The sequence below is a fragment of the Harpia harpyja genome, chromosome 7, assembly GCF_026419915.1.
Source record: "Harpia harpyja isolate bHarHar1 chromosome 7, bHarHar1 primary haplotype, whole genome shotgun sequence".
NCBI lineage: Eukaryota > Metazoa > Chordata > Aves > Accipitriformes > Accipitridae > Harpia > Harpia harpyja.
In genome coordinates, this window is record NC_068946.1 from 55,393,675 (window position 1) to 55,419,466 (window position 25,792).

The 25,792-nt window shown below is 45.7% G+C and overlaps 1 protein-coding gene across 1 annotated transcript; it reads right to left on the reverse strand.

Moving 5' to 3' along the window:
* Positions 1-20,482: 20,482 nt before the first annotated feature.
* RBM43 (RNA binding motif protein 43) lies at positions 20,483-25,682 on the reverse strand. Its single transcript, XM_052793217.1, is given in 5 exon segments — positions 20,483-22,136; positions 22,218-22,312; positions 22,829-23,027; positions 25,476-25,559; positions 25,561-25,682. Coding segments are annotated over 5 exon segments (1,218 nt in total). The 5' UTR covers positions 25,657-25,682; the 3' UTR covers positions 20,483-21,392.
* Positions 25,683-25,792: the final 110 nt, after the last annotated feature.

Sequence of the window (25,792 nt, forward strand, 5' to 3'; positions counted from 1 at the left end):
AGATGGTAAAAATCTATTAGCATACTTATATCCTCCTGCTGTCTGTGCAGGATATATGCAGGGTATATTTTTCTCCACTGCATATTTAATACCCATTTTCCAGTACAATGGCCGATCATTATTCTTTCTATGCTATTTTTGACATAAATGAGCAGTTTAATTTCTCTTGCATAAACAAATCTCAGACCTCCTGTATTGTAACATCCGTGTTTTCCCCAGTAGTAAAAACTTTAACGTTAAGCTGAGTTTATTCTCCTCTCAGCAGGGAGCTGGCAGGCAGCACCCTCACCTCCATGGCACCTGGCAATAAGTACTGCAACACATTAACGTGCTCTTATAAGAAACTTGACGACGAAAGAAAAAAAAAAAAGGAAAAAAGACAACCCAAGGAAATTAGGAGGTTCTGCATTCTATCATGATGGAAAATCATATCAGAAAATATTCCAAAACTCACTGGTGCATCTTTACCCATAGATGAGCTGCCCATCCACCTCGATACTTTAATTTCATACACCACCAGTTTCTAAGTGAACAAATACAAGGATGTTCTGGAGTCCAAACATCCAAGTATATTTTCTTCTACTCGTTTCACCCCAACATCACTATAATATACTGCTGTGCTAAGAGTTAGGGGCTGAAAGACTTCTATTTTGTTTAAAAGAAACTTTAACTCATCCCTGCTCCTCACTGCCTGCTGCCCCTCCTGGGGTGCTGGGAAGCCAGCGGAGGTGGAGGAATCCCATCCTTGCACATCACCCAGCTATTGCTCCAAAGCAAAGTCCTCAAAGGCAATTATCTTCTGCTTTAACCTCCAACAACCTCAGTTCAAAGGTCAGTGCCCAATAAATGCGATTTCTGCTCAATTCTCTAATCACCATTAATCTTGTTAGCATGATCCTCAGCTCCATCTGTTCTTTGACGTCTCTTACTTGCACTTTTCCCATTCCTTCCATCTTTCTTCTTCCTTTTAATTTCCTAGGACTTCTCCAAGCACATTTACATTATCTTTCCTTTTGCTATATTTGGAATTCTCAACACTTTTTTTTTTTTTTAAACAAAACTACATTTCAAATGCTTCCAATTTCTGAATCTCTCTTATTTAAGGTCCAACAAAATTGTATTGAAAATGCTATTTTTTTTCAAGTCGACTTCCTATATGTCCTAAATCTGCTAAATTTGCAAGAGCTATCTTTTCCTGTACCCTTTGAATAGCTCATTCTTTAGACTCTAACCCAAGAGAGCCTCGATACAGAAACTTTTCCACCCTCTCAAGACCTTTCCTCTCCATTACATTTCCCTCAGATTACGTTTTTCTCCTGTTTTGGCCACTGTTTTGGTCTTAGATAATATAAGAGTCTCTATTCATGCTCTTTTTTTTTTACTTCTCCTGATTTTATGCTGGCATAGCTGTGTTTGTGAACTTCTCCTTAACAAAAATAAGAAACTGTTCTCCAAAAAAAAAAAAAAAAAGGGAGCAGAATTATGCTGTGCCTGCTCCTTCAGTTTCAATAGTGTTGATTCTTTCAATTGTCTACTGGGATTTTTGCAACTGCAGGAGAAAGAGATGCTTAAAAGGTAAAAAAGGAAACCTTTAAAGCAGTGTGTAGAACAAAACTGGAAGTTTCGAATCCTCAGACATGTCATTTTTGTGTCAAATCATAAAAATCCCAGGTATTATCCATCTGACAGTATACATGCATATGTTTCTATATTTAGTAGCTAGGAGATAAGCTTAATAGCTAGCTTGCATTTGCCATCAATAGGCCACGTGGCAGGCGTGCGCATGGGACAATGCTCTGCTTCTACACCATGAACTTCTGTTCCCTACTTCATTTGTTTTGAAAAAACAATCATAACTCAGATCTTAACTCATTTCTTTGCATGCCTACCCTGCAAGTGTTCAAATTAAAGATATTTGGGTTTTCCTGCTGGCAGCTTTGGGGTTATTCTGTAAGAGGGAGGTGGGAGAAACAGTCTTAGTTACCCTGAAACTACGTATAAAATATTAACAACTAGCAACATCCTTCTATCACACAGACACTGGTACCTGGTTCTCTTATTATTACATTCAGTTCAAAGGATTTCTGGTGAGATCAAAACTGAAATCCCTGTAACGCCTTTTCCCCCAGTCCCTGCTTTTCATGCCTTGGTCCCTGCACGTGAGCCTCTCCCCTCGAGCTCAGACCTTTCCGAACGGCTCTTCCACCGCCTGCTCCATCACTCGCTGCAGAGACTCCATTAGATATGGGGAGTACGAAAGCATGATCCTAGAGACTTTTTCCTTCCCATCCTTTCCCTTCCCTCTTTTTTCTTGCTTGAATACTTGTTTTCCTCAAAATTTTAAAGCTATGTTATTTGTATCTTTCTAGTCAGCCCCCACCTGCATCCACGTCAGGGTTTATGGGCGCAGGGAGGAGAGACTGCTCTGCTCTCCATCCTTCTTCCACCCTCTTTCCCCTTTCCCAATCCTTGTTAAAGAGAGAAGAAAAGCTGCTAACAACCATGTTATCAAAATAGCATTGCATCCTCCAGATAGACTGCTCTGCACTACACAGATGTGCTGGCTGGCTCGTCGCTCTCATTAGGAAGAGCACATCGTTAATGCCCCCAGAGCTCCCCAGAGCTGGCAGGGTCAGGATTTCACCCGTAACACTTCTTGCATCGAATTCAAGCCGTTCAGCAGTGACATATACTACCTTGCCATACAAATCCCTTTTCGTTAACTAGGAAGCAGAAGAAAGCCTTAATTAGGATCTCAAATTTCAGGAAAACGCAGTAAAGGCCCTTCAGCCTTGAGGTTTGGGTCTCTGCGTACCCAAACGCTGAGGGCACAAAGCCGATGTGCCAAGCGTCACACGCCGCAGACGGTGGACACGATGGGCCGTGACTGTCACGTCCTTTACGAGCTGACATGCAATTACAGAGGGGTCTTCGGGCGATCAGCTGTAGGACAGAGGCTGCCTTCCCAGAGGCAGCATAAGGCAGTTGAAGAAAATAAACCGCCAAGGTCATAAAAAAAGAGGTGTGAGGTACTAGCCTAGTACTGGCCGACTGGTCCCCAAGTAGTGGTTTCTGACGTTGGAGGACAGTGGGTTTCACAGGCATCAGGTGCGGCGTTTCGTTTGTCCAAACAGAAAAAAAAAAAATTTTGTTGACAATCCCAAAAGATGTTTCTATCATTACTTCAATTAGCATTATCTGAGGCTTGTTTGTGTTTTTTTTTTTTTAATTAGGATACTCCAGAAGGGGCAAACAGGATCTGAATGGACACAGAGAAGGGAAGGCTGACCCACTGTGGGTCCCACCATTGGACCTGCCATGGGATCTGCAGTAGGGCCCACTGGGGGACCCACTGTTGGGCTGACGATGGGACCCATGATGGGATCTGCTGGAGGACTCCCTGTGGGACCCATGGTGAAACCTTCTGAGAGGGCAAGCCATGTGGCATGCCCTGGGACTCATCATTGGACCTGCTGTGGGACCTGGCAGGGTCAGGGAATAGAGGGCCAGAGAGTGGGAGACCCAGAAATGGGTGAGGGCAACAAAAAACAGGAGGCCCAGAGAACGTGGGAGGTCAAAAAAGTGTGGGAATCAGAGTGGGAGGCCCAGTGGCACCTCCCACAGCACTGTGTTGCAAATATTCTGGTAAAGAAATCAAAATTTAATCACATAGAAGAGGTAGGTTTGATTAAGAAGTAAAATTGTGAAGCATAACGTATAGGATTGTTAAGTTTGAAATGTAGCCATAGAAACTTTAGGAACTGTGTTATGTGTGACTATAGGAACCTTAATATTGTTAAAGTTTGAAATAGCTAACCATAGAAACCTCACCAGGAAGTTACTGGTTTTTCTATGTTTTGTTTCAAGAAACTAAGGAAACCGTCATGGACACCAGTTTGTTGCTTGGAAACCCCCTTACCCTTCCCATCTCGATTTGAGTACCGAAGATTCCAATCAGTAGAGCTAAGTGTAACTGACCAATGATTGTTTTTAAATAAGAATATCGATAAGGTTATATAATCAAAGGAGCAATCATTATAAAGGTTAAATTTAAGAGCGAGCATAATATGCATTTTTATGTAGAGAGCTTATGTAACAATGACCTGCCAGAAAAAGTCTATAAAAACTGATGGATTTTGATATTAAGTTGGACACGCCTTTGGAGGAGCGATCCCCCGTGTCCCCAGCACTGCGATAAACAAAGTGCCTGCTTCTTAACTTCACGTTGGTGTTAAGGAGTTTTATTCCGCATTTCGGTAACAACTGTGGGACCTGTTTTGAGACCTGCCGTGTGGCCTGACGTGAGACCAGCAGTAGGAGGCCCCAAGGCTGTTGTTCCAAAGACTGGAGGCTCAGAGAGAGATGGAGGCTGAGAGAGATAGGCAGGCACACAAAGTTTGGGACACCCGGAGAATTTAAGGAGGCAAAAAAGTGTTTGGCAGATGCATGGAAATGGAGAAGGGCAAGGAGAGTTGGAGGCCCAAAGAGTAGGGGTGCCCAAAAAACATGCGAGAGGCTGAGATTGAGTTAGAGACTGAGATTGAGTTGGAGGCTGAAAAAGCAAAGGAAGCACAAAGACTGGAGAACGAGAGTAGAGGCCCAAAGAGACCTTCCATGGGATGCAATGCAGCACCCGCTGAGGGACCAGTCTCAGGACTTGCCATAGCACCAGACGTGACACAAGCAGTAGGAGACCCAGAGAGGGTTGTCCCAAGGGGTGGTGGCCCAAAACCGTCAGACCTGTGTGGGTACCTTGTGCGCTTAGAGCTGGAAGCACACCAGAGCCCTCAGATGGCAGAAAATAAGGACAACCGGCATCAGTGAGAAAAGCCAAGCTGGCACACCTGGGTACGATTCTGCACTGCTTTGGACCAACCCTTACAGGAAAATGCTGTTTGCTGTGATTAAGTTTTGTCTCTTTTTTTCCTCTTTCTCCAAACTGCAGGTCAGAGCATACCCAGGGTTTTACTTTCTCCCAATGGTGCACAAACATTGTATTTTGAAGAGTTTTCTGCTTTACCCTTTTTGTTCAGGGGCCTCATAAAGGGAACAAGGTGCAGCACTGGGGTAGGGGACCTTTCCTGCAATGGGGACAAAGGCCTGGGTTTGTGCTTTTTCACTCTTCTCTCTTGCTTTTAAAGTGCATTCCACTAATGTTTACAACTATTTAGAGAAAAATACTCCATTTGCCCTAAGAGCTGGTTATGGGCTTGTAATGATGAAATAAAAAGCAGAATGATTTCATCCTGACTATTGGTGATGGGCTCAGCCAGGCAGTAAACAGGTCCCTGCGGTGCACGTGGGTTGTGCTGAGCTGCAAGCCCACGTGTCTGCCGCAGGAGTGGACGCAACAGTTAAGGCAGACCTGGAAGAGAAAAGGACCCTTTAAATAAGGGATAGATGCAGCAACTCTTGGAGAAGGGAGACATGAGAGTCCCTCCTCCAGACCCTGGCTCAGGTCAAGGGTTTAGAAACCGCGGGTGAAATCTGGGCTTGAGCAGAGGAACAGCATCTGGGTGCTCTCCTGTGCGGCTGAGAAAGGACAATTCCCTTCGCTGCCAGTCCTATGGCAAGGGGAAGGAGTGGGGCAGGGAAAATGAGATATAATCGGATGAAAGATGCGGTTACATAGATTGCTGAATTCCTTGCCAAATTGGGAAAACCGCATGGCCTGATTACTGTTTGGAAAAAAAAGTAAGATGAATGCAAGCATCAATGCTTTGGAAGGAATTAGAAGATGTGCAAATGAGTGTATTATCCAACCTTAAGCGAATACTTCGCCGATTAGAGCAATACATCTATGTCACAACTGGGCTGGAATACAAGTCCTTGGGACACATCACACAGAAACCTTCAACGGCAGCCAAGCAGGGGGAACAGCCAGCTCTGGAAAGCTGCAGAGCACAAAGATGCTGTGTCCTGACCTCTCATCTCGATGGCTCCACGGGCTACGCACTGCCCTAAACGTGCCTACTGAGGTTTCAGTCCTCGAAGGAGTGGCTGTCCCTTCTCCCTAAGGCTCCCTCATGGACAACACGTGCATTATTTGCCCGTTAAATCCAGAGCCTCCGGATACCCCGCGTCACACTGCGGGATGGTTTCTCACGGCATGCAAAGACATCGACGCCCTGGGAAGGAGGCCTGGAGCACACGCGAGCGCAAACGCAGGGACCCCCTGGACCACCCATCACCCTTTCCCCCCCACTCCATTCCTGGCTCGGCTTGTGCTGCCAAACCAGTGCTGAGGAGAAGAGGGAACCTTGCCCCAAACCACCTCCAGCCCCCAGATCCCTGTCCCCTCCAAGCCTTTGGGACAGGGCAATCCAAACGCAGGTTCCCCAGAGCCTAAACTACTCCAAAACCACCAACTTTCACCCCATCCCTTCTTTAAAACAGTGAGACAAACACTTGGAGAAGATGAAGCACCTATTACCGTGTTTGAAATGAAATTTGGGGCTCAGAGGGACGCTTGCACAGCCTGCAACGTTCAACCCTGGACTTCAAAAGACCATCAGCTTCTCCAAAAGCCACACCCGTTCAAAAGAAAGGCCTTTTTGAAGGCCACAAGGGCAACTGAATGACCCTCAGATTGGCTCATCATCTGGTTTAAAAGTCAATACTGATAAGCAAAGTACTTAAGCAAACTACTTCAGGTTAAGCACCTGTTTTGTCAGGGCTGAGTGAGCACTACAGGCTGAACTACAGCCTGTTGACATAGAAATGACATTTTTCTGTTATCCTAAACCGAGCGCTAATAACTTTTTCCCATGCCTGACTCTGCAAGCCATAATAATGAAGAGCTGAAAGCACTGAAATTTCGCTTTCTCCTCTGTAGATGCAAAGGGGTTCAGCCCTTCCTCCACATCGCCTCATGGCAAACCTGAGCAGGTTTGAGGGATTACAGCACAGGTCCCACTGATAACTCACCTGCCTTCAAAAGGCAGCTTTGGGAATGCTCCATGCCACCCGCCTGGGAGCATTTCAGGCAGGGATTTCAGCTCCTTCCTGTCGCACCTCTGCAGAAATAGAATTTATGGGTTTCAGCGTGTCCCGAGCGGCCTCAGGTCTCAGCCCTACATGTTCAGACCTGGATATCGGTCTTAAATCTACCCCAATCTGAACGGGCAGGACCATCCCCAGAAGCATACTGCTAAGGACAACCAGAGAAATACCTTCTCAGCCAAATGTCAAGCTTCACCTCTCTCCCATAATACCTGCATACAAAGAAATTACATCAGAAATTACTTCCCTCAATCTCAGTAAAAGCACATTAGGAAAAACTTCCATTTCTAGGAAAAAGGCTTGACAGCTGTGTTGAAATTACCTCTGGTAATTTTAACTGAGTGGAAGCTTTTATATTCAATTGCACCAAAAATGTAAAGCATGTCACTTATTAAGCTTTTATGTCTGACATTCAGCCTAGTACCTGACGACATCTTTCTAGCAATCTGGAGATCATACAGCTAATGTACTTGGAAATGGTAGAATTAGGTATGGTGGAAAGTCATTAAATTTGAAATTAAATGGGCTCTTTTGGTTCTTGAAGGTAATCTTAAAAAAAAAAAAAAAGCGCTTCTGCAGAAGTCAGAAAACATCTCCCATATTAGCTATCTGAGCTTTCTTGTTCTTCCTTTAATAGCGACAATTAGTTGATTTGAGTATCACACCAGTTTCGCTGTGATTAAGGAGCGGGCACCTGCAGGTTCCCACAAAAACAAAGCATCAAGTCCTCCTCGCCATTGGCACCAGCCAGAGCCCCTGTCTTAGTCTGAGCTTTATTAGCCTGATTTCAAAGGTTAAAAAAAATGCCACGCAAGTGGTCTGATGCTCTGGCAAGCCAAGCTCTTTTCTACCCAAGACTTTTTCAGCAAGAAATGTCTAACCGTACATCATAAGGCTGCCTTTAAGGGGCAATTGGAGGGAGGGACGAAAAATCTCACTTAGACTAGTCTATTAAAATCCACATAAAAATAAAAATACAAAAATAGCTGAAGGAAAAAAAATGCCTGTAAAGTGTTTAGGCCAAATTAAACAGCCTAGAAATGCTTAAAACAGCGTTGCCATGGTTTCGTACACCAGCTTGATGCTAAGCCATCCATACTCTGCGATTCTTCCCTGGGATCCGGGAATCCCAGCCCCATAAAGGGTGATGGGCGTAACACGGCAGGGCTGGCTCCTCGCCCCATGGCTCAGCAGAGCACTCCCCTAGCACACCCAGGCATATTTTTGTGCGAGGGCAGCATCGAGCTACCTGTGCAAACTCACACGGCATCTACTCCTTTGCAGGAGTCTGATGGGTGACAGTACGGTGTTATAGGTGTAACGAGCTAAAACCCCTCAGATGCTGCCGCTAGCCGTGTCCTCTGGGATCAGCCATGCTCTGGCGTTAGGAAGCACCACCAGTGACTTGTAGGGCCCTTTGGAAAATCTTGGTTCCCACCTTACGGCTGAGCTGAGGCTGTGCTTACCAGAGCATAGGCGTCCTGTGGTTCATTAACGGGGTAACGATCTCTGGGCGAACATTAATGGTCTTTGTGCGAGTATAAAACGACGCATCGCTGCCAAATATCTGGCTGCGGTTAATTGCTTCAACTCTAAAGGTAAGCACCGCAGAGGAAAATATAAACGTGCTATTAAAAAAAAACCTCTCTCAAAATAAACCTTAAAGAACAATAAAAACAAAACAGTTACAGTACAAACACACCCTTTTGCGCCTTTCTGCTGTAGCACATACCGCAGAACATATGGCATATAAGATCACCCACGGACCAGTGCTTCCTGTACAGGCTAGCGGTAACTCGAGATGGGGAATAGCGAGACGAGATTTCCTTTACTGCTGCTACCAGGGACCCCTTCTGCAATTCCACGTGGCTCTCTCCCCGATAAGGAGGGCTCTTGCAAACCCCTAACCACTCTCGTTAGCAGCGCAGGCAATCAAAAAGGATATAACCTGACAAACGGAGGAAAAACAGGCGAATTGGTTGTACCCGAGCATAACGGTGGGACCCGCTGGAAACCCCACCCCTGAAGTTATTTAGCTGACGCGCATATTCACAGGCACAAAGTCTGCAGTGCCATTCCCTGCGCCAGGCCTGTTGTCTGCAGGGTATCCGCAGCGCCCTGACGGGGACATGCCACGTGCACATCTGGGTGAAGCACATCTGACGGGACAAAGGCGGTCTCGTAAAACCTGCTTTGATTTGTTTAATGAGCTGCTTATTGCCAAAGATGAAAGAAAGGAGCGTGGCAGCTAACAAACCTGGGAAGTGCTATTAATGTTGTTTTCTAGCACTTCTTGATGGAAAAAAAAAAAAGAGATGTTTCTGGGCTTTTTCCATGAGCCCGCTATCTCCAGGCTCTGTAAAGCTGTGTATAGGGGGTCCCGACGCCCTGGGGTATCACGTCAGGGAGGGCACCAGGAATGATACCCAGAGGACACGGTGTCCCAGGGGTATCTGTCCAACCTCCTGCTTCACACCTGCAAAGTCCTACAGCACCTCCATCCCCAGCAGGGAAGGGGCCAAGAGTGAGAGCTTACGAGTTACATCATCAGCTGCCATCTAAATCAAAGTAATAGTTTTTAAAATGACATTACAGAGCTGAGATAGGCCATCCCCAATTTCCCCACTATTGCTAGAGACCCTACGACGCAGTGCAAACATAAATACCCAGACAGATGTACAACCCCCAACGCCGGCCGATGGCAGGTCGCCTTTATAACCTCATAACCTGCACGTCCCATTCACAAAGCGAGCAACGGCTGAAATCCAGACTTTAAAAAGGGCCCCATACCAGAGTTGGGATGCTCAGGGACCCCGGGGCTCCAGCCGCTCACCCCGAAATGCCAGGGGGTTTCATTAGCGCCCGGGCCAGCCCTTTTCTACGCTGTCTGGAAGATGAACAAATCCCCCAGATGCAGCGGTACGAGAGGCCGACGTAACGAGCTCTGCGCAGCTTCCGCGGGCGCGAGGCACCGCGAAACTGCCGACGGCTACAGGGGTAATTTAAATGGTGTACGTTTGAAGTGTAGTACGCATTAAGTACCAGTGGGTAGTAAAATACTTCTAATTATTCCCACGTCCCTGAGTTTTCACACCTCCATTTTTTTTATATTCGATTCCCCTGTTTTCTTTTTTTGGAGTTAATTCTTTTTTCAGGCAAAGAAGAGCACAAATATGGTTTGTTACACAAAATAAACTGACATGCTCTGTGATTTGGCTACAAAATAGGCACGTTTTGGGACTGGCATATACAGCATACTGCATAAAAACACATTTTCACAAGGAACCATGTCAGACACAGCAGTTCCTTTCTCTAAACAAAAAGAAGTCTTGTTTGCTAAGTCAGTTTTACTTCTTTGGCTAGGGAGAACTTTTCCAAATTCTTCATTTCTTTTCAATTTATACAATTTTTCACAAAGTATTTTCCAGCTCCGTGAACTGCCCAAAGCACAGGGTGTAAAAGCACAGAGCTGACTACAGACAGAGAATCAGGAAAAGTCTGAATGTGAACGTGCAAATTCAGCACCTGGTGAATTTGTCCCCAAGTGTCCCTGCTCACGCTCAGCCAGCTCCAACACCAGCATAACACAGTTTTCTGGCTCTCACAACATTATCATGAGCCACAACATATCCTCTACTCCTTTTCTTAAGGCGCCAACTTTGATTCCTGCAAATACTTGAGATTCTCAGCAGTCGTTATTTTCACGATTTTCAATTCTTTTCATTTTCAGGCTTTTTAATCTGCTTTTCAGTTAAAGGGCTGGAAACATGCACCTTTAAAAGGCAAAGAACTCGACATGGAGGGCTTTAGAATATAAACATGGCGTGGGGTCTCGTATCCTATGCTTCCCGAATGCTTGAGGCTGACAAAGTGTTAATATTTCTCTGGCCTGTCAATTTTTATTCTGCTATTGAATGTGTAGCCTCAGGCAAGCATTTGCCCTCTTTGCCTCAATTTTACAATCCATAAAACAACAACGAAATTACAATACTTTGACAGTTATGAAAACACATGACATTTATACTCATTTTACATAATGCTTACTTTTCAAAAAATGGACTCATTGCCTCAGATTTCATGTTAATGCACTGGATTATCATGGGAAATATCTCCAGAGGCAAACAGAAATAGTATAAAGTTCATGGCAGGTGGAACCAAAACTTCACAGCACGAGGCTGTAGCAAGCCCCTTGCACCCGAGGAAAACCAAATCATATTATACCAGGAGCCCAAACGAACCGACGAATGTTATCGCTTCATCTGTTCAAAATTTCCTAAGCCTAAGGTGCCACAAACACATTTATATGAATGATTTTAGACTAGATAGATGTCTTAATATTTAAGATGTCAGATGGAGTAATATGTAAGTAATTATGTTTTGCCTTTCATTCAGTCTTTGTCAGGGGTACAGACTGATGGCCCTGGAGATTGAAAGCTTCTGTCTAGATAGTGCAAATACTCATTTTTAACACAACGAGCGCAGGCGTTCGCTGCCACGCTTTCCCAAAGGGGCCAAAAGTGGGACTGATCTATTCGGCTGCGGTTGAATCTTGTCCAGAAGAAGAGAGTCCTCCCTTTGGTAGTCTATGGAAATATATTAATATATGGAGCACGTACAGCTGGTTTCCTGAGCAGCGGTGAACTGGTACCAGTATGGAGCACAGCCTCAGTGGGTGCCTTATGAGTGCTGCCCGTACTAAGAGTAGCGAATGTAAAAAATGCCATCACTGGGTGCATCTGCCTTTGCAGATCTACCACGAACAGGCAGTCTGGGGTCATATCTCCACCCAACCTGGGACATGCAGGGCAGCAAAACTCAGCCTCTCCCGAACCTCCCCTAGGCAGCAGATTTGCTTGAGCCAAGGTGGCTTGGCTCCTCCAGCGTGAAGGCAGTGGGAAAGCAGAGCAGTGGGAAACTGCTGAGAAATGGACCAAGAAACAGAGGTGACGGCGATTATTTTGAGAGAAGTCTCCCAGGGGAACGAGGGAGTTGCTGGCGGAGGTGCCAAGTCAATCCACATCAGAGAAAAATGAAAAAATGAGAGTCTTCCTGCTTGCCAGATCATGATCGAGCCCTGAGGATTCACATAAGACGACCTCGCTTTCGGGAAGCCGGCTGCACCCCTGGAGATGTGCACCCTCCTGGGAGATGCACCCCGTCATCGCACAGCCTGGAGTGGACCAAGCCGTCAGCAAGCTGCTGGCCCATGAGACGGGGAGACCTTTTTCAAATCGATCTACCAGTTTTCCCTGTGTTTGATACAGCCCTGCGTGGCCTCGTGTGCTGCCCTGGGGGGCCACCGAAACCCACGCATCCCGATTAGGACACATTGCTCCTAATCTGCTGCTGTTACCATGCTCCAGCCATGCCTATATTTATTGCCTATTCATACGACAGCATAAATTCAAGTATAAATTCAGTGCAGAACACAATTCATCAACTGGCCATTAGCAATGTTACATACGGACATGAAACCAGGTTTACATAGCCCAATAGCAGGACTACTAATATCTACCCACCGATGCAACCATTAAGATGAATGAACATCACAATTTTACCTGTTTGCTTTTAGCTGTTGCTGGCCTTGTACAGTTGTGAAGAATCCACAAAAGCCACTTAGCAGCAATATTTGACAATTCTGCTTTATTTTGCCCAGCTTCACTACTAAAGAATGCCAGTTATTTAGAAAGTAGTTTGTAAAAATGTGAATATGGCACGTGAAGGGAATGAAACCATTTCTCAAACTCCCATGCCCGCTCCAGACCTGCAAAAATTAATTCATCCTGTGAAAAAATTGAACTGCTTGATATAAAAACATGTTTCTTCCGGAAACTCAGAAACACTGCCCTGCGTTTTTCCCTTCCCTGCTTTGGTTAATTTGCTCCAATTTGCCCTCTCCTGACAGAGCCCATACCACACGTCACCATTACCTGGTTGAATTAGCAACAGCCCACAGTAAATATTTAAAAGGAAAAACTTCACAGCATGATGAGCAGACTTTTGCAAGTTGGCATAATAACAGAAGGAGAAACAAACACCTCTAAGAAATACCTGTAATAATTATCAAAGGGACTTTGGGTCTCACATGCCAGACCTGCAGCTACAACTGTGTGCAGGCATGGCATTTTGCTGATCTTGAGGCTCATTAGTGGAAACACAGCTGTTTTCTCCAGGAAATTGTCAGCCTCTTAATGTAATACTGACTTGGTGGGGGGGAAGCTGTTTTAATTACCACCTGGAAATACACAGCAAGTGTTTACAAGTTGCAATAGGCTCTCCCCTGGGGAAGAATACAGAGTTTTCTTAACTCTTTAGTGCTGTGACCCAGGTATTTATTTACTTCTGTTTGTGTTTGCGCAAAGCCTGGGAGTCGTGATGGATGTGCCTTGGGACTGGCTGATACAGAAGCAGCATAAATGTCAGTTGACATGAAGATAAGAACTCAAGAGTTGATCGGCTCAGGCTGAGGTGCTGAGCAAACCAGCTGCATCTCGCCTGCAAGGCCTCTGGCAGGCTCATTTTTAACACCTTAGCTTGGTGGCACTCTCAGCATGCAGTATTCCTCCCTGAGCAAAACAGGTCAGGAGCACAAATACCTGATTTGGAAGGTCTGTATCAGATAAGTGCAAGCTCCAGGCACCTGAAACGCTCAGGAAAATAAATCGTGCTTCACCTACGGTTGTATATCTGGGATACTTCTCCAAGAGCTGAAAGACATCTGCTAGACGTGCGAGGGTTTTGCTTTATCTCCAAGTACTGGGAAACTTGGAAGAATACTAAGGAAGAACACACGTTAACCAGTCCACGATCGCAGCAAACACACTGTATGGAAACTGGAGACACAAGGACGGTTTTACACACTGACCTCTCTGACGCTGGATGCATGTCGCAAGCAAGGGCTCTTGCAGGAGAGGCACCGCCAGCCCTGTGGTGCCTTCCTCCGCGCTCCCAACGGGACAACAAAGCAGGCAGGTAAGTAGAGGCAAAAGACTTACCTAAAAATAAACAACAAGAATCCAGGACTGTCTAAAATTTGTCCTCTATACTGTTCATCTAGACACCCTGTACAGTAAGGAAGGCTGTGGATGCTATCTGCAAAGAGCACTGCATATCACCTGTCCCAAAGTGGGGTAAATGTTCCTTCAGAGGAGGCTGGCTATCCCCAACAACTATATATTTAGCTCAGGCTACTGACTTACTACTGGGCATCTAAGTTCTGGTAAGATAAATATCATTCTTGAGGATCTCTTATTTGATTGGGTATTCAATATGCGATTCCTATGGCAGTACTGCAAGTCCGGAGGCTCTTCAAGGTTACCCACATTAAAAAAACTGAGAGCATAACACAAAAAGCTAGAAATGTAACACAGGCCCCAAATCAGCAAGACTTTAAATACCTTCCGCAGCTCTGAGGCCGATGACCTTGCGCACCGAGTTCACCACTGCGAACGTCTGGTACCCAAACAACCACAGCCCACAAAGAGAAGGGGCGGTGTGAAAGTTGGCCTTGTTTCTGCAGCATCACTGCTGCGCGCTCAAGAAAGCCAAACACAGCTCTGGGGGGGGTGCATGTGCTTTAATAGGAATGCAAAGTGGTGTGGGAAGAAGGAGCTGGAGCCAAGCAGCTGGCTTCAATTAATCATCAGCTCTGGTGGAGGCTGGGAGGATGACTCTGGGGTGGTGAAGACCAGACCTCGTTGGTTGTGGAGAGGGGTGGAGAGGAGGCGGGTGGCGTGGGCAGGCTGCGATGTGGCCGGGCAACCTCAGAGCGTGGTGGTTAGGCACGTTGGGGAGCAGCGATGGGGGGGGGCACAGCTCTGCAAATAGCATCGAGCCAATAACTAGATAAATACAGTTATTTTGGTTTTGACTTCGGGAGGGTTTGGGGGAAGGTTGACAACTGTAGTTGTTATAAATACTGTTATGTTGTGGATTTTCTTAGTCTTTCCATCTTCAAGTTCTTTGTTTCTTTCCTCTGTAGCTAATTCACCCTCGGTTGCTCTCGGTTGCTAGCAGTGGGATAGCTGATGTAGCTGAACTCTAACAGCTCCACGTGTGGGAAAAATACTCCAGCTGCTACCAAGAACAGCATTTATGACTGTGATTTGAAGTGTGTTTTTGGAAGCACAGGTAAAATCGTATCTATGTAAGGCTGTGCCCCCAGCTCCTGTCCCTTTTGCATCTAAATGAGGCCCCACCCCTGAAGGAACATCTCTTCTCTATGTAAATAACACTGAACTTCCCTAAAGGCCTGTCTCTACCCTATGTAAATAAAATCACAGCCCCTCCAGGCCTGTCAGTGCTAGGCATTAATGAGCCTGCAAAATCGTTTCTTCTCTCATTTGGTTTGGCAGTGCAGATGCTTAAGTCTCTCAATGTGTTATTCAGAAAGTTTGGAAAATGTAAAGCATGCCTGAGAGAAATGCCAAATCCCTTAACTCATGGGGGAAGTGTTCATATAACTTAGAGGGGGAAAAAGCACGCTGTGGTGTTTACTGTGTGCATTAAACTTTCCAGTTGTTAAGAACTGGCTGTATCTGCACAAGAGCTATCTGCTGATAAACAAAGAACCCAGACAATGGTAAAAATGGCGAGTTTCTGCAAAGTAAGTCCCTGTGTGCAGGCCAGGCAGAGCACGTCTATTTGCAACACCAAGGAGAGATGTTGCTTTTATTATAATACTAGGAAAAAATTGTCAGAATCCATGCCAAAATGGAAGTGAAGATTTTTAATTTTTTTTTAAGGGTGTCAATTGAAAATCAAACCCATGGCTGTATACCAGCACTGCCCACTGACTTCAGTCCCAGCCACGCCAAGAGGAGATGAGATGGGTTATTCCTGTTTGCAGGAAGGGTTAAATTCCTCAATGCAGCGGTGGCTCCAAAGCCCTTGTACTTGGTGGGATCTGGAGGAGACCAGGAGCCCGAGAGCAGTGCAGGTAAGCCGGGATCCAAGCGCAGCCTCAGCGTAGTGGTAACGGGGTGGTCATCCCCACAGCTCACATGTGCACCAGAGTGATCTGCCCTGCATGGTGCCACGTTGTGCTCGCCTGATTCAGGGCTCTGTGGGCTGAAAGAATTATTTTTAACAAGAGATTAACTACAGCAGTGCTCGGGCTTCTGGTCATCTCAGCCATTCGTAACTTCGGTGCGAAATCAGTAAGTGCTCGATTTCCTTAACCCTTTTTATACAACCTTGAACGAAGGTGATGTAAGAGCACCTTGTGAGCGATGAAAGACTGGACGGGACTACTCCCAACATCTGCTGCTGCGCTTCCACCAGCTAAGGGACAGAGCAGGACCTGCTTCTGGCATCTCCTTCCTCCAGCTGCACCCAGGCCGGACCCCAGCAGAGACTTTGGGATTTCAGCTCCAAAGCATCTGGCTCCCTCTTGTGCTCCCCGTGTTTATGGCAGGAGAAGTCGGATGGGACAAAGTCTGGCTGGTGGAACCCGCTGGGGGAGATGGTCCCCGCTCATCTCCTCATGTCCAGCCCGAGAAGCTGATCACATCAGTAGCTGTTAGTCCAGACCTGACCCACTATGGACCATCTCCGTATTCTGGTACCCTTGAGCTTGCCAGGAAATACCAAGCTGTTCCTGGAGCACGGCTAGGGAATAGGGTGTGCGGCTCCATATGCACTACGTGCAGCCTGCTGCTTATAGCTTGATCGGGGATGAGTTGTGACTGTCAGCCATGGCTTCTACCTTGGAGAAAATCCACCCTTCTCCTGCACGATTCGGTCCAAGCGACAGCACTGCCATCTGTACGTACCGCTCTCAGCATGCGATGTGTTTCCTCCTCCGCAGTGTCAGGAATTTAAGGACTATGGAAGGATTTCACCTGTACAAAGTTAATAGAACTTCATTTTTCCAGTATTTGATACAGCTTTTTTTTCTAGTAAAGTACTCTGTGTAGCAGGTCCTGATCCATACTGTTCCTATTACAAAGGTGGTAGCAGTAACGAGTGGGAAAATCCACCTGAAAAATGGCTTTAATGCAATGCTCCGGCAGCAGTGGCCGCTGCCATTAGAGGTAGTATTTCTTTTTAACTGAGTTACTTTTAGGAGATTTCTTTAAAGGTCATTAATGGGTGTCAGGAGACAAAGGAAAGCTGTGTTAGGTGAAGCGGAAAAAGGGACTTGTTTTCCAGCAGATGTTCTGCAACTATCTATAGCCAAGGAAAAAGTAAGTACAACCAGACCAGGCTCTGTCAATTCTGAATTTTTGCAGTTTTGACTCAGTTTTTCTGTTTTGTTTTGTTTTTTAAATCATAACTAAAATTAATCATTAATTTTTTTTTTCTCTTAGCCAAGTTGTCTGGTTATCTTCAGGCAGCCTGCTGCAGAAATCAGGGAAGATTCCCTTCTTCTAATGGTAGGTGAAAATGGTAAAGTACACGTGATTTCACTGCTCTTAGTTTAAAAGAGAGGGATGGAAAAGGTCCTTTCATCAGTAACAGCAGCAGATTGAAGGGTAGAAGCCCCAAGGACAAGAAATGAGTTATTTTGAATTAAATTGGATAGAAGCCACGCATCCTGTAAACACCCACCAGCCACACTAAATGCAAGGGAAGAAGTCACTGCTGAAATGTTGTGCAATGGAGAAAGAATTTCCCCAGCATTAGCTTGGCCTTGCTCTACAGCTGCTGTTCTCTTGCACAAGATGTGCAACAAAACAGGAACGTGTGTGTGTTTATGGGAGCCTCTCGAGAGCCGAACCGGAGCCAAGCGAGAGCCTCAGCTCCTCCGGATACACAGACTGCTGAATTAATCTCCTCTCTCCTGGTGGGAGTACGTCCCCATCCGACCCCAGTGGGCTGCAGGTACTGACTCACCGACCACCCTGAGCTCACCCTCAGCTGATGACTATTGTCTGTTTTCATCTGTATTTTATTCTTCCAAGTCTCCAGTGTGGCCAGATGAAGATGTAAGCCTAAAAGTTGTCTTAAAAAAAAAATAATAAATATGTAGGAAAAGTAAATAGCGTTACTAGCAGATAACTCATTCGTTAAGTAAGATACGTGGCTCCAAAAGTAGCAAGTACTTCTTCCTTAAGAAAATGTCACTCTGCCATTGCAATCTTTCAGGAGACGTGACAGGTCTTTTGTAGTATGTGCTTTTTTAACAAATGCACAGAGAAAGTTTCAATGCAACTCAAAGGTGGCAGAGGCAGTTTTGATGACAACAATTAAACTTGCAGGAAGGGCTTTTCTCCTAATGGAAGAACCTCCTTCCCGTCGGAATTGAATACATCTTTCACATTGCATAATTAGAGGCACAGGTACAATGGGGAGTAAAGGAGGCTTTGTCCTCCCTTTGCCACGCCAGAGCAGCGCTTTGTGTCAGCGATGGCGAAAGGACTCCAGTAAATCATTCTTCCTCCATCCACCTCCCCCATCCCCTCTGGTCAACAAGGAGATTGCTTTTGCCTCCAAATTGTATAATATTTTCCTGCTAAGGGATGTCAAATTATCTCTCGAATCCTCAGGATTTCAGGCGACAGAAAATGGTGTTTACCCCACTAACTGTAGTGGGGTGCTGCCAGGAACTGGGCTCAGATTCTGCTGCTATTTGTGACCTGCTTTTTATTTTTTAGGCTTTGTCAGTAGGAGTTGTGCCTTAAGTGAAAATTAGGCTTTGTATTTTGTATTCCCTTCTGGTGTAGGGCAGCAAGCTTCGGCACAGCAATAAGGACAAATATTTTGTTGGGGTCCCATGAGCAAATTATCTTTTCAAATTAAAAGTGCAAACCTGATGCTGAGAATACTGAGTCAGCAGCGATGGTTTAGATCTAGGAATAACATCTGATATGATTTCCCAGATATCTTCCAATATACACAAATACGAAATGCCTTTGTCAAGTGGAGTTTAACAGATAGAGCAGTGCTTTGCTTGCCATAAAAATAACTGTGAGAACAGGAGCTGGCAAGTCTCTTACCACACCTAATACTGATTTGTTTTGTTGTATTTGTTTAAGTATTCATGGTAATGACAAAATTGGACTTTCTTTTTTTTGCTAAACATCTATTGTTTTCCATGGCATCCGCATCGCGAAGGAAGGAACAAATACGTGTTTCACTTATGATGTTATTCTCCTGAAATGCTGTTTATATTTTACAGCAAACACCAGTCTACTCTGGTGAATCACAGCTTTTTTTTCCTGCTACAGAAAGCAGGTTCCTCTGTGGGGTTACATCTTAGAGTAGCTCAGTCACAGGCCATACATGCCACAGCCTCTCTACTATCACTAGTAAAACCCTGCGCTGCCCTGACCTTGCACAGCTACAAGGACCCATCAAAGGTGACAAAGGTGGGGTGTTTCTGGCCAATGCCACTGCAAATCCAACACGAAAATTAGCCCTGGAAAGCCTGGAGCGTAACAATAGCTACTATTTACTAATCCACCCCAGACCCAGATCCCTATTTGCTAGGCACTCCATAAACAAAACAACCAAGGCAAAGCTTTTTGTCTAAAGAAATGACATCCTCGGTATGAGACCAGAGACAGCAGATGGGAGAGCTCCGGGAAACAATGAGACAATGCTGGCTGGCGGGGGAGAAACGGCCCCAGCACTCGCAGCCGAGCACTGCCAAGGACGTGGTGGCAAAGGGGAGTTCGGTGAGTGAATCAGAAGAGGAGCTGTTAGAACTGAACCAGGATTCAACAACAGAATTTTATTCAGCTGTGATGTTTTCAAGATTTTAAGTTCTTGACTGAAAATTGTTCAGTAAAAACCATCTTGCTTGCCAGGCAGCGAGACCTGAATGACCCCCGTGCCCATGCTGCAAACCGTTCTGTTGTCAAGCTTGACTCAAAAAGCGACGCTCAGCCAGTAGTAACCAGTCAGGATTCAAACAGCAGTGCCACCAGTTTACTAGTCTAGCCCTAAACATTTATTGAAGTGAATAGGAAATACTAATGCTATGAATCAGAAAAAAATGAGGCTCTTCAGAAAAGAGAAGGGAAGACCAATCAGGACACTAGAAGAGAGCACTAATTTCATTAAAGGATTATCCTTCATAGAGGATTTTCTCTTTTACAAGGTTGAAAAACTTCCCATCTTTGCTTAAGCTCCATGGGGAGTACCCAAAACAGCCGGGCGCTGGAGAGCTGTCTGCGCTCCGCGGGGAGCAGCGGAGGGGCTCTTCCAGGGCCTGACTCCGGTCGTCCGCCTTCAGCCCCATCTCCAACCCCCTTGGTGAACCTACTGGCTACAGGGGAACTTGGAAGAGATTAAGCCTTTAAATACTACTCCCCTCCTTCCAATTCAGCAAAGTACTTAAGCTCATCCCCTTTCCACTTTGACGGTATATTTTAATACACAGCATTGGCACTAGTTTAACAACTTTCTCTTTCGTGGGCATAACTGCAATGGATAATCAGTCATGACAAGAAAATGCCTAAAGCATTTCTTGGGCTTTAGGTTTGGGCTTCCAATCAAAAGTCTGGGGGTTGGTTAAAAGAACACGGACACAGTATTTTGTAGAACTAATTTCTTTAATGGCATAAAAACTTAAAACTTTTCCTGCACATAAGGCAAAAGAGACGGTGCTCTCTATGTTTTGACAAAGTATTCCAAACACACCGATATCACAAAATGAAAGTTGTTTTCTAAATTGGTTTTATAAAAAGCCTAAATTAGGATAGGCATTTGGACTCCTGTAGTGGATATAGAAACGGATTTGCAAAACAGAATCTGATTCAAAAGTCTAAATGCCCCAAGATTTTCACATCAAAACTTTGGATACATTTTCATGTCTAAAGAACATGCTGTCAAGGGATGCTGCAGATGCCGTTACAGCTGGGGAAAAAAATGTTATTGCTCCTATGAAAACAAACTCACTGATTTTCTACTGTCAATAACTTCCAATGCCATCCTCTAAGGTCCTTCTCAGGACATGGCAAGCCTGTAAATTTAATAAGCATCCCATCCCTTCAAGTGTCAAAGCTCTATCTTCTTCATGCACCTCAATGACAAGAACTTCCTTCTGCAGATAAAGGCAACAGAAAAAGGCCACCATTCCTGTTTCCAGTGGTCATCTTGCACAAAGAAACATTAACTCAACACAGTATTTCATATCAGGTTGACTCACCCAGCTTTGTCAGTCTGACTTCTTATGCTAATGAGAACTCTCTAAAAAATTCTCTTTTCTCGTCACATGTTCCCTGACAGCAAGACAGAATGAGTGTACATGTGCCCAAAATGCAGCTAATGAAAAGAAATAAATGGCTGTATCTGGACAGGAGAGGCCTAATTTCTTCAGACTCTAAGCTCACGAGAGATGAGATGCAGTGACAGATCTGCAGTGACATAGAGGTGCACAGGTTGCACCAGTACAGTCTGGTGCTGGAGAAGCACAATGTGTAAACAACATGAACACTAACTTTCTACCTTGTTTGAAACAGGCTCTGAATCTTATTGCTCACTTTCTTTGTAAATTCAAAAATTTCAGCAGGATTTCCTACAACATCAATGTGAGTATCATAAGGAATGATTAAAACATGAGGGTAATGGGGTTTTAGATTTTCACATGCCCATTTATATCTCTGCTTCTCACCTCTGGTGTGCTCCTGAAAGTAGATCCTTTCTTTACGTAAAGTGTTATGGAGTTTTATAGACTGATTTTCAATTTTCTCTTTGACTTTTAATACCTGTCCAGCATCAGACCTATTTCCAATATTCTTAATGTATACTGTAGTTATATCACCATCAGTGACGTCAGAAATTACAACATTGTCATTTACTAGGAATGTCCTGGAAAAAAAGTACTTCATGTAGTGATATATATCTGTGTCGAGAACAACCACTTGTTTTTCCCCATCTGCACCATCAACAAAATTACTTGTCTCCATGGTAAGTCTCTGTTGCTGTAGCCTCCTCCTTGGTCTCTGATGGGACTTGCTTGCTTCTCTTTTGTCCTTCTCTGAAAGGGATTTTGCTTTTAGTAAGAGAAAGTCTCTTAGCAATTTGATTGCTGGAAATGACCCTTGAACAGAAATATGCCCATTGGATTGCAAAGGACCAAAGCTTAAAGCTGTGCTCTTCTTTTTAATTTCTTGTATCAGATCTTCTAAAACAAAGTGATCTTTGAAAACAGACATATCAAGGACAGATGTGACAGAGCTGAAGACCTAGAATTTTGAATTAGAAAAGTTAAGTAATGGTTAACATAGTAATGGAAGTACAACTAGATAAGTTATGAATGAGCTTACGTTTTCACAGTAACGGGTTACTTTCAGCGGATAGTATCTGGACAGCCTCTTGTCTTCTAGTCGATGTTCATCCTTCTTTAGAACATTCTCTACAACTAAAGAGAAAGCCAGATTCACTTGTTGCGCAGTAAGATAATGCGTCATTGCCAGTCTGATGGCAGAACACTTCACAGGTGTTTTTCTCTTGATGCTTTCCCTCACAATTTTCCATACATACACACAGGTGATTCAATATTCTTGCCTAATATTTTATGTATTAGTCGAAATTGTTCAGAGAGAGACAGAAGCCTGTCTTCTTAGAACATTAATTGGCAGAGATTTATTCTGAAAAGCCTGACTACAAAAATCATATCTGTTATGCATGGTATAAATTTATTCCTAAAAACAAACATAACAAAATGCTTTGCACGAAGCCCGTTCAGAGTCACGACTTCAATGAACAGAAATAGAATCCTAAAACTTTGACTGACTAAAAGAGAGGTGTTAGTCTCCCAGTTCTATAAAATCCTAGTACCAGTAAACAATTTAAAATGATTTGGTTTAGGGTTAACATTCTAGGGCTAATTCTTTGGGGGATGGCTGTATTTACTATAGTACATTAATCTAAATACCTTCCTGATCTTCAAAAGTTACATATGCAACGCCTTTTCTCCTTGTTGGATACATTACTTCTTCCACATCTCCGCCGTTGTTCTTCGACATTTGGAAATGAATCATCAGTATGTCAGTCATGACATCATTGTGCAGAAGGCCATCTGGAACACCAGTGATGACAACTGTCCTTGCTGATTTAGCAGCTTGTGCTGTTGCCTGCGCACAGAGACATGGCACACTTGTAAATGTGAGGAGTACCGGTGACCTCCCATAGAGGTTACCCAGATTCACCCCGACTGCTGAAATGACTCCCCTTCCTTTTGCACAGACAACATGCGCGTTTAGTAGGTAATTAAGAAGACTGCTGAAATCAGATTTCAGTGAATGCCAGACTCCCTCAGGCACCTTTACATTACTGCAGTAAAAAATGCCCTGACTCTTAAGTGTAATTTACACCCTCTGAATATTTTCTTTCCTTAAAGCGGTAAAAATTAGAACTAAATTTAACAGTTTCTCAAATGAAAGGTCCAGTGTCACACTGATCAGGTTGTTTCCTCCGATTCTAATATTCAAAATTTGAAGAGAATGAAAAATTGCACGTACTGTTCAGTAAGGACTGTCTTTTCAGAGTGGAAGGGTCAGATTCAGACTGTCCTTACTTGTCAAATTCGTGAGAGCTGGGATCTAGGGTTGTGCTCTGACTCATCTCTCTCCACTTACTAAATGGATAACCTTGTTAAATTGGAAGAACATAATCCCAGCCATCTGAGACTCGCAGTGCGTAAAACAACTAACTACACACATGATTTTCATCAGACCCAAACCTCCCAATGCAGCAAACATGAAATCCATCCTAAATAGGATTTGCATTCATGTCTTGTTAAGAAAAGCGTATTTTCTTTCCGTTCTTACTACACAGACATAAACAGTAATATTTCATTGGGAATATCATGGCAAAATTACTGTAAATGGTGGAACACCGAGTAAATTTTGTAACAGTTCATTGACTTTTTGGAAGAAAGAAAATAATTTAGTATGTCTGCATGGCAGCGTTCATGGGAACAAACTGTCAATAACTTCAGAGCGACTGTACTCGAGGTCAGTCACTCCATCTAAATTCTTTAGGCTTCCCTTACAAAGTTTCTTCTGGACCTGGGCTGCATAAAACATTAGGGCCAGCACAGCAGTTACAAAGCCTGCAGAATGTGCCGCCGGGGGCGAATGCTTCGTTGACGTGCGTCGAAAGCCTTGTGGACCACCACTGCAGTGTTTCTGAAGGGAGTGAGGAGACAGATTAAATGAGACTGTGCAACCATGCAAGCTTTTAATTCATGAAGACGTAAGGCCTTTTTTTATCACCCATCAAATTTAAAGAGCCAGGAGCTTTAATTATATTAGGCAATTATTTTGGTGGTAATGTTCGTGTGAAAGGAAGTTTCTGCACTAATGAGACAACATGAAGAGAATATAAACAGGGTGCTTCCAAGATTGACGGAGCTTTATGCAGGATTTTCTCACGCTTCACACAGCCGATGCGGCCCGTGCACGAGCGGGAGCACTCAGCTGCCAGACAGCATCTCGCACCTTGCCAGCTGGTATTTTGGAACAACACCCATGCCTGCTATTGGGGTTAGACAAAAAAACCCCCATGAACGTAGAGTTCGTTTTGAGCTGAATCACTTGTAAGACAAGCCAGCGTTCGGTGGCCGCTGCCAGGCAGATAACGCGGAGCCGCCGAAGGCCAGGCCGCGCGTTTTGCCGTTTCTTGGCCAATCTGCTACGCGGGTCGACGCCGGCGAGAGGTCGGATGTGAAGACTTACCCGTAGACCCCGCCGGTTCTCAGTGTTATTAAAAAAAGGAAACGTTATCACTGCTGAGGGGGGGGGAATCAGACCTGTTGCTACCACTAACTGACTGGAGGGCCCGGACAGCAGGCCGCGGCAGAGCACTGCTGTCCGAGCGCCCGGTATTTATTTATTTCTTCAGGGGGACCGAGGGAGAGGCGGCCACGCTTCGCTCCCTTTGTTCACCTCGCCGTTACTTTTAACTCTCCGCGGTTTCTAACGAGCGGTGCGAGGAGAAGACCCCCCCTTCCCGCCCCGCCTGCCGGGACCTACCCGCAGGCCCGGGTCGCTCCCCTGTGAGGGAGCTCCGGCGGCGGGAACCGGCCGGCGGGAAGGCCCGGGCTCTCCCCCGGCCTCACGGCAGCGCATCCGCCATTCCCCGCAACCTCCCGCCGGGAACCGGCCCTTCCCCTGGCACGGCGGGTCGGCGACCCTCCCCTCACGGCCCTGCTCGCCCCCCCCCCCCCCCGGCCGCAGGCACTTGCCATGGCTGCCGCCGGCGTCCCGGGGAGCGGGCGGAGAGCGGCTGCCCGCCTTCCCCCCCCCCCCGCCCTCGCCTCTTTCCGCCGCGGGGAGACTCGGCGAGGAGCCGGCGGGCTCGTCCGGCCCCGGCCCGGCGGTGAAACCGAAAGAGAAACGGCGGGTCCCGCGTTCCCGGAGCCCCGCGGCGGGAGGGGACACGGGACGGGGCACCTCCTCCTCCTCCTCCTCCTCCGCGCCGCCCCACGCCGCGGGGAAGGTCTTGGAAGAAGCAATACCCCCGATTTTTATTCACATTTCGTGGCAGGAACCCTCCCCGGCCCGGCAAAGGCAACGTACCCTGGCTAGCCCACCGCCTCCCGGTGCCCCGTCGGCGTCTCCCCGGGCACCGGCAGCCCGGCGGCTGCACCCGTCCCGTCCGCAGGGCCAGGGCCGGCTGGAGGAGGCGAGACTCGAGGTTTGGCTCACGGTGGAAGCTGCGGCTAGGAAAATGTGAAGTATTTGTACGTAGTCCGGGCATTAAAAAAGTCACAGCTGTTCTCCAAGCTGCCAAAGGTAACTTCACCCCGGTAGGTGGGGGAAGAAAAGGGCATTGCCATTCATAGGAACATCGCCTGAACTCTGTATTCTTGTTTTTCATCGTTAAAACTGTTGTG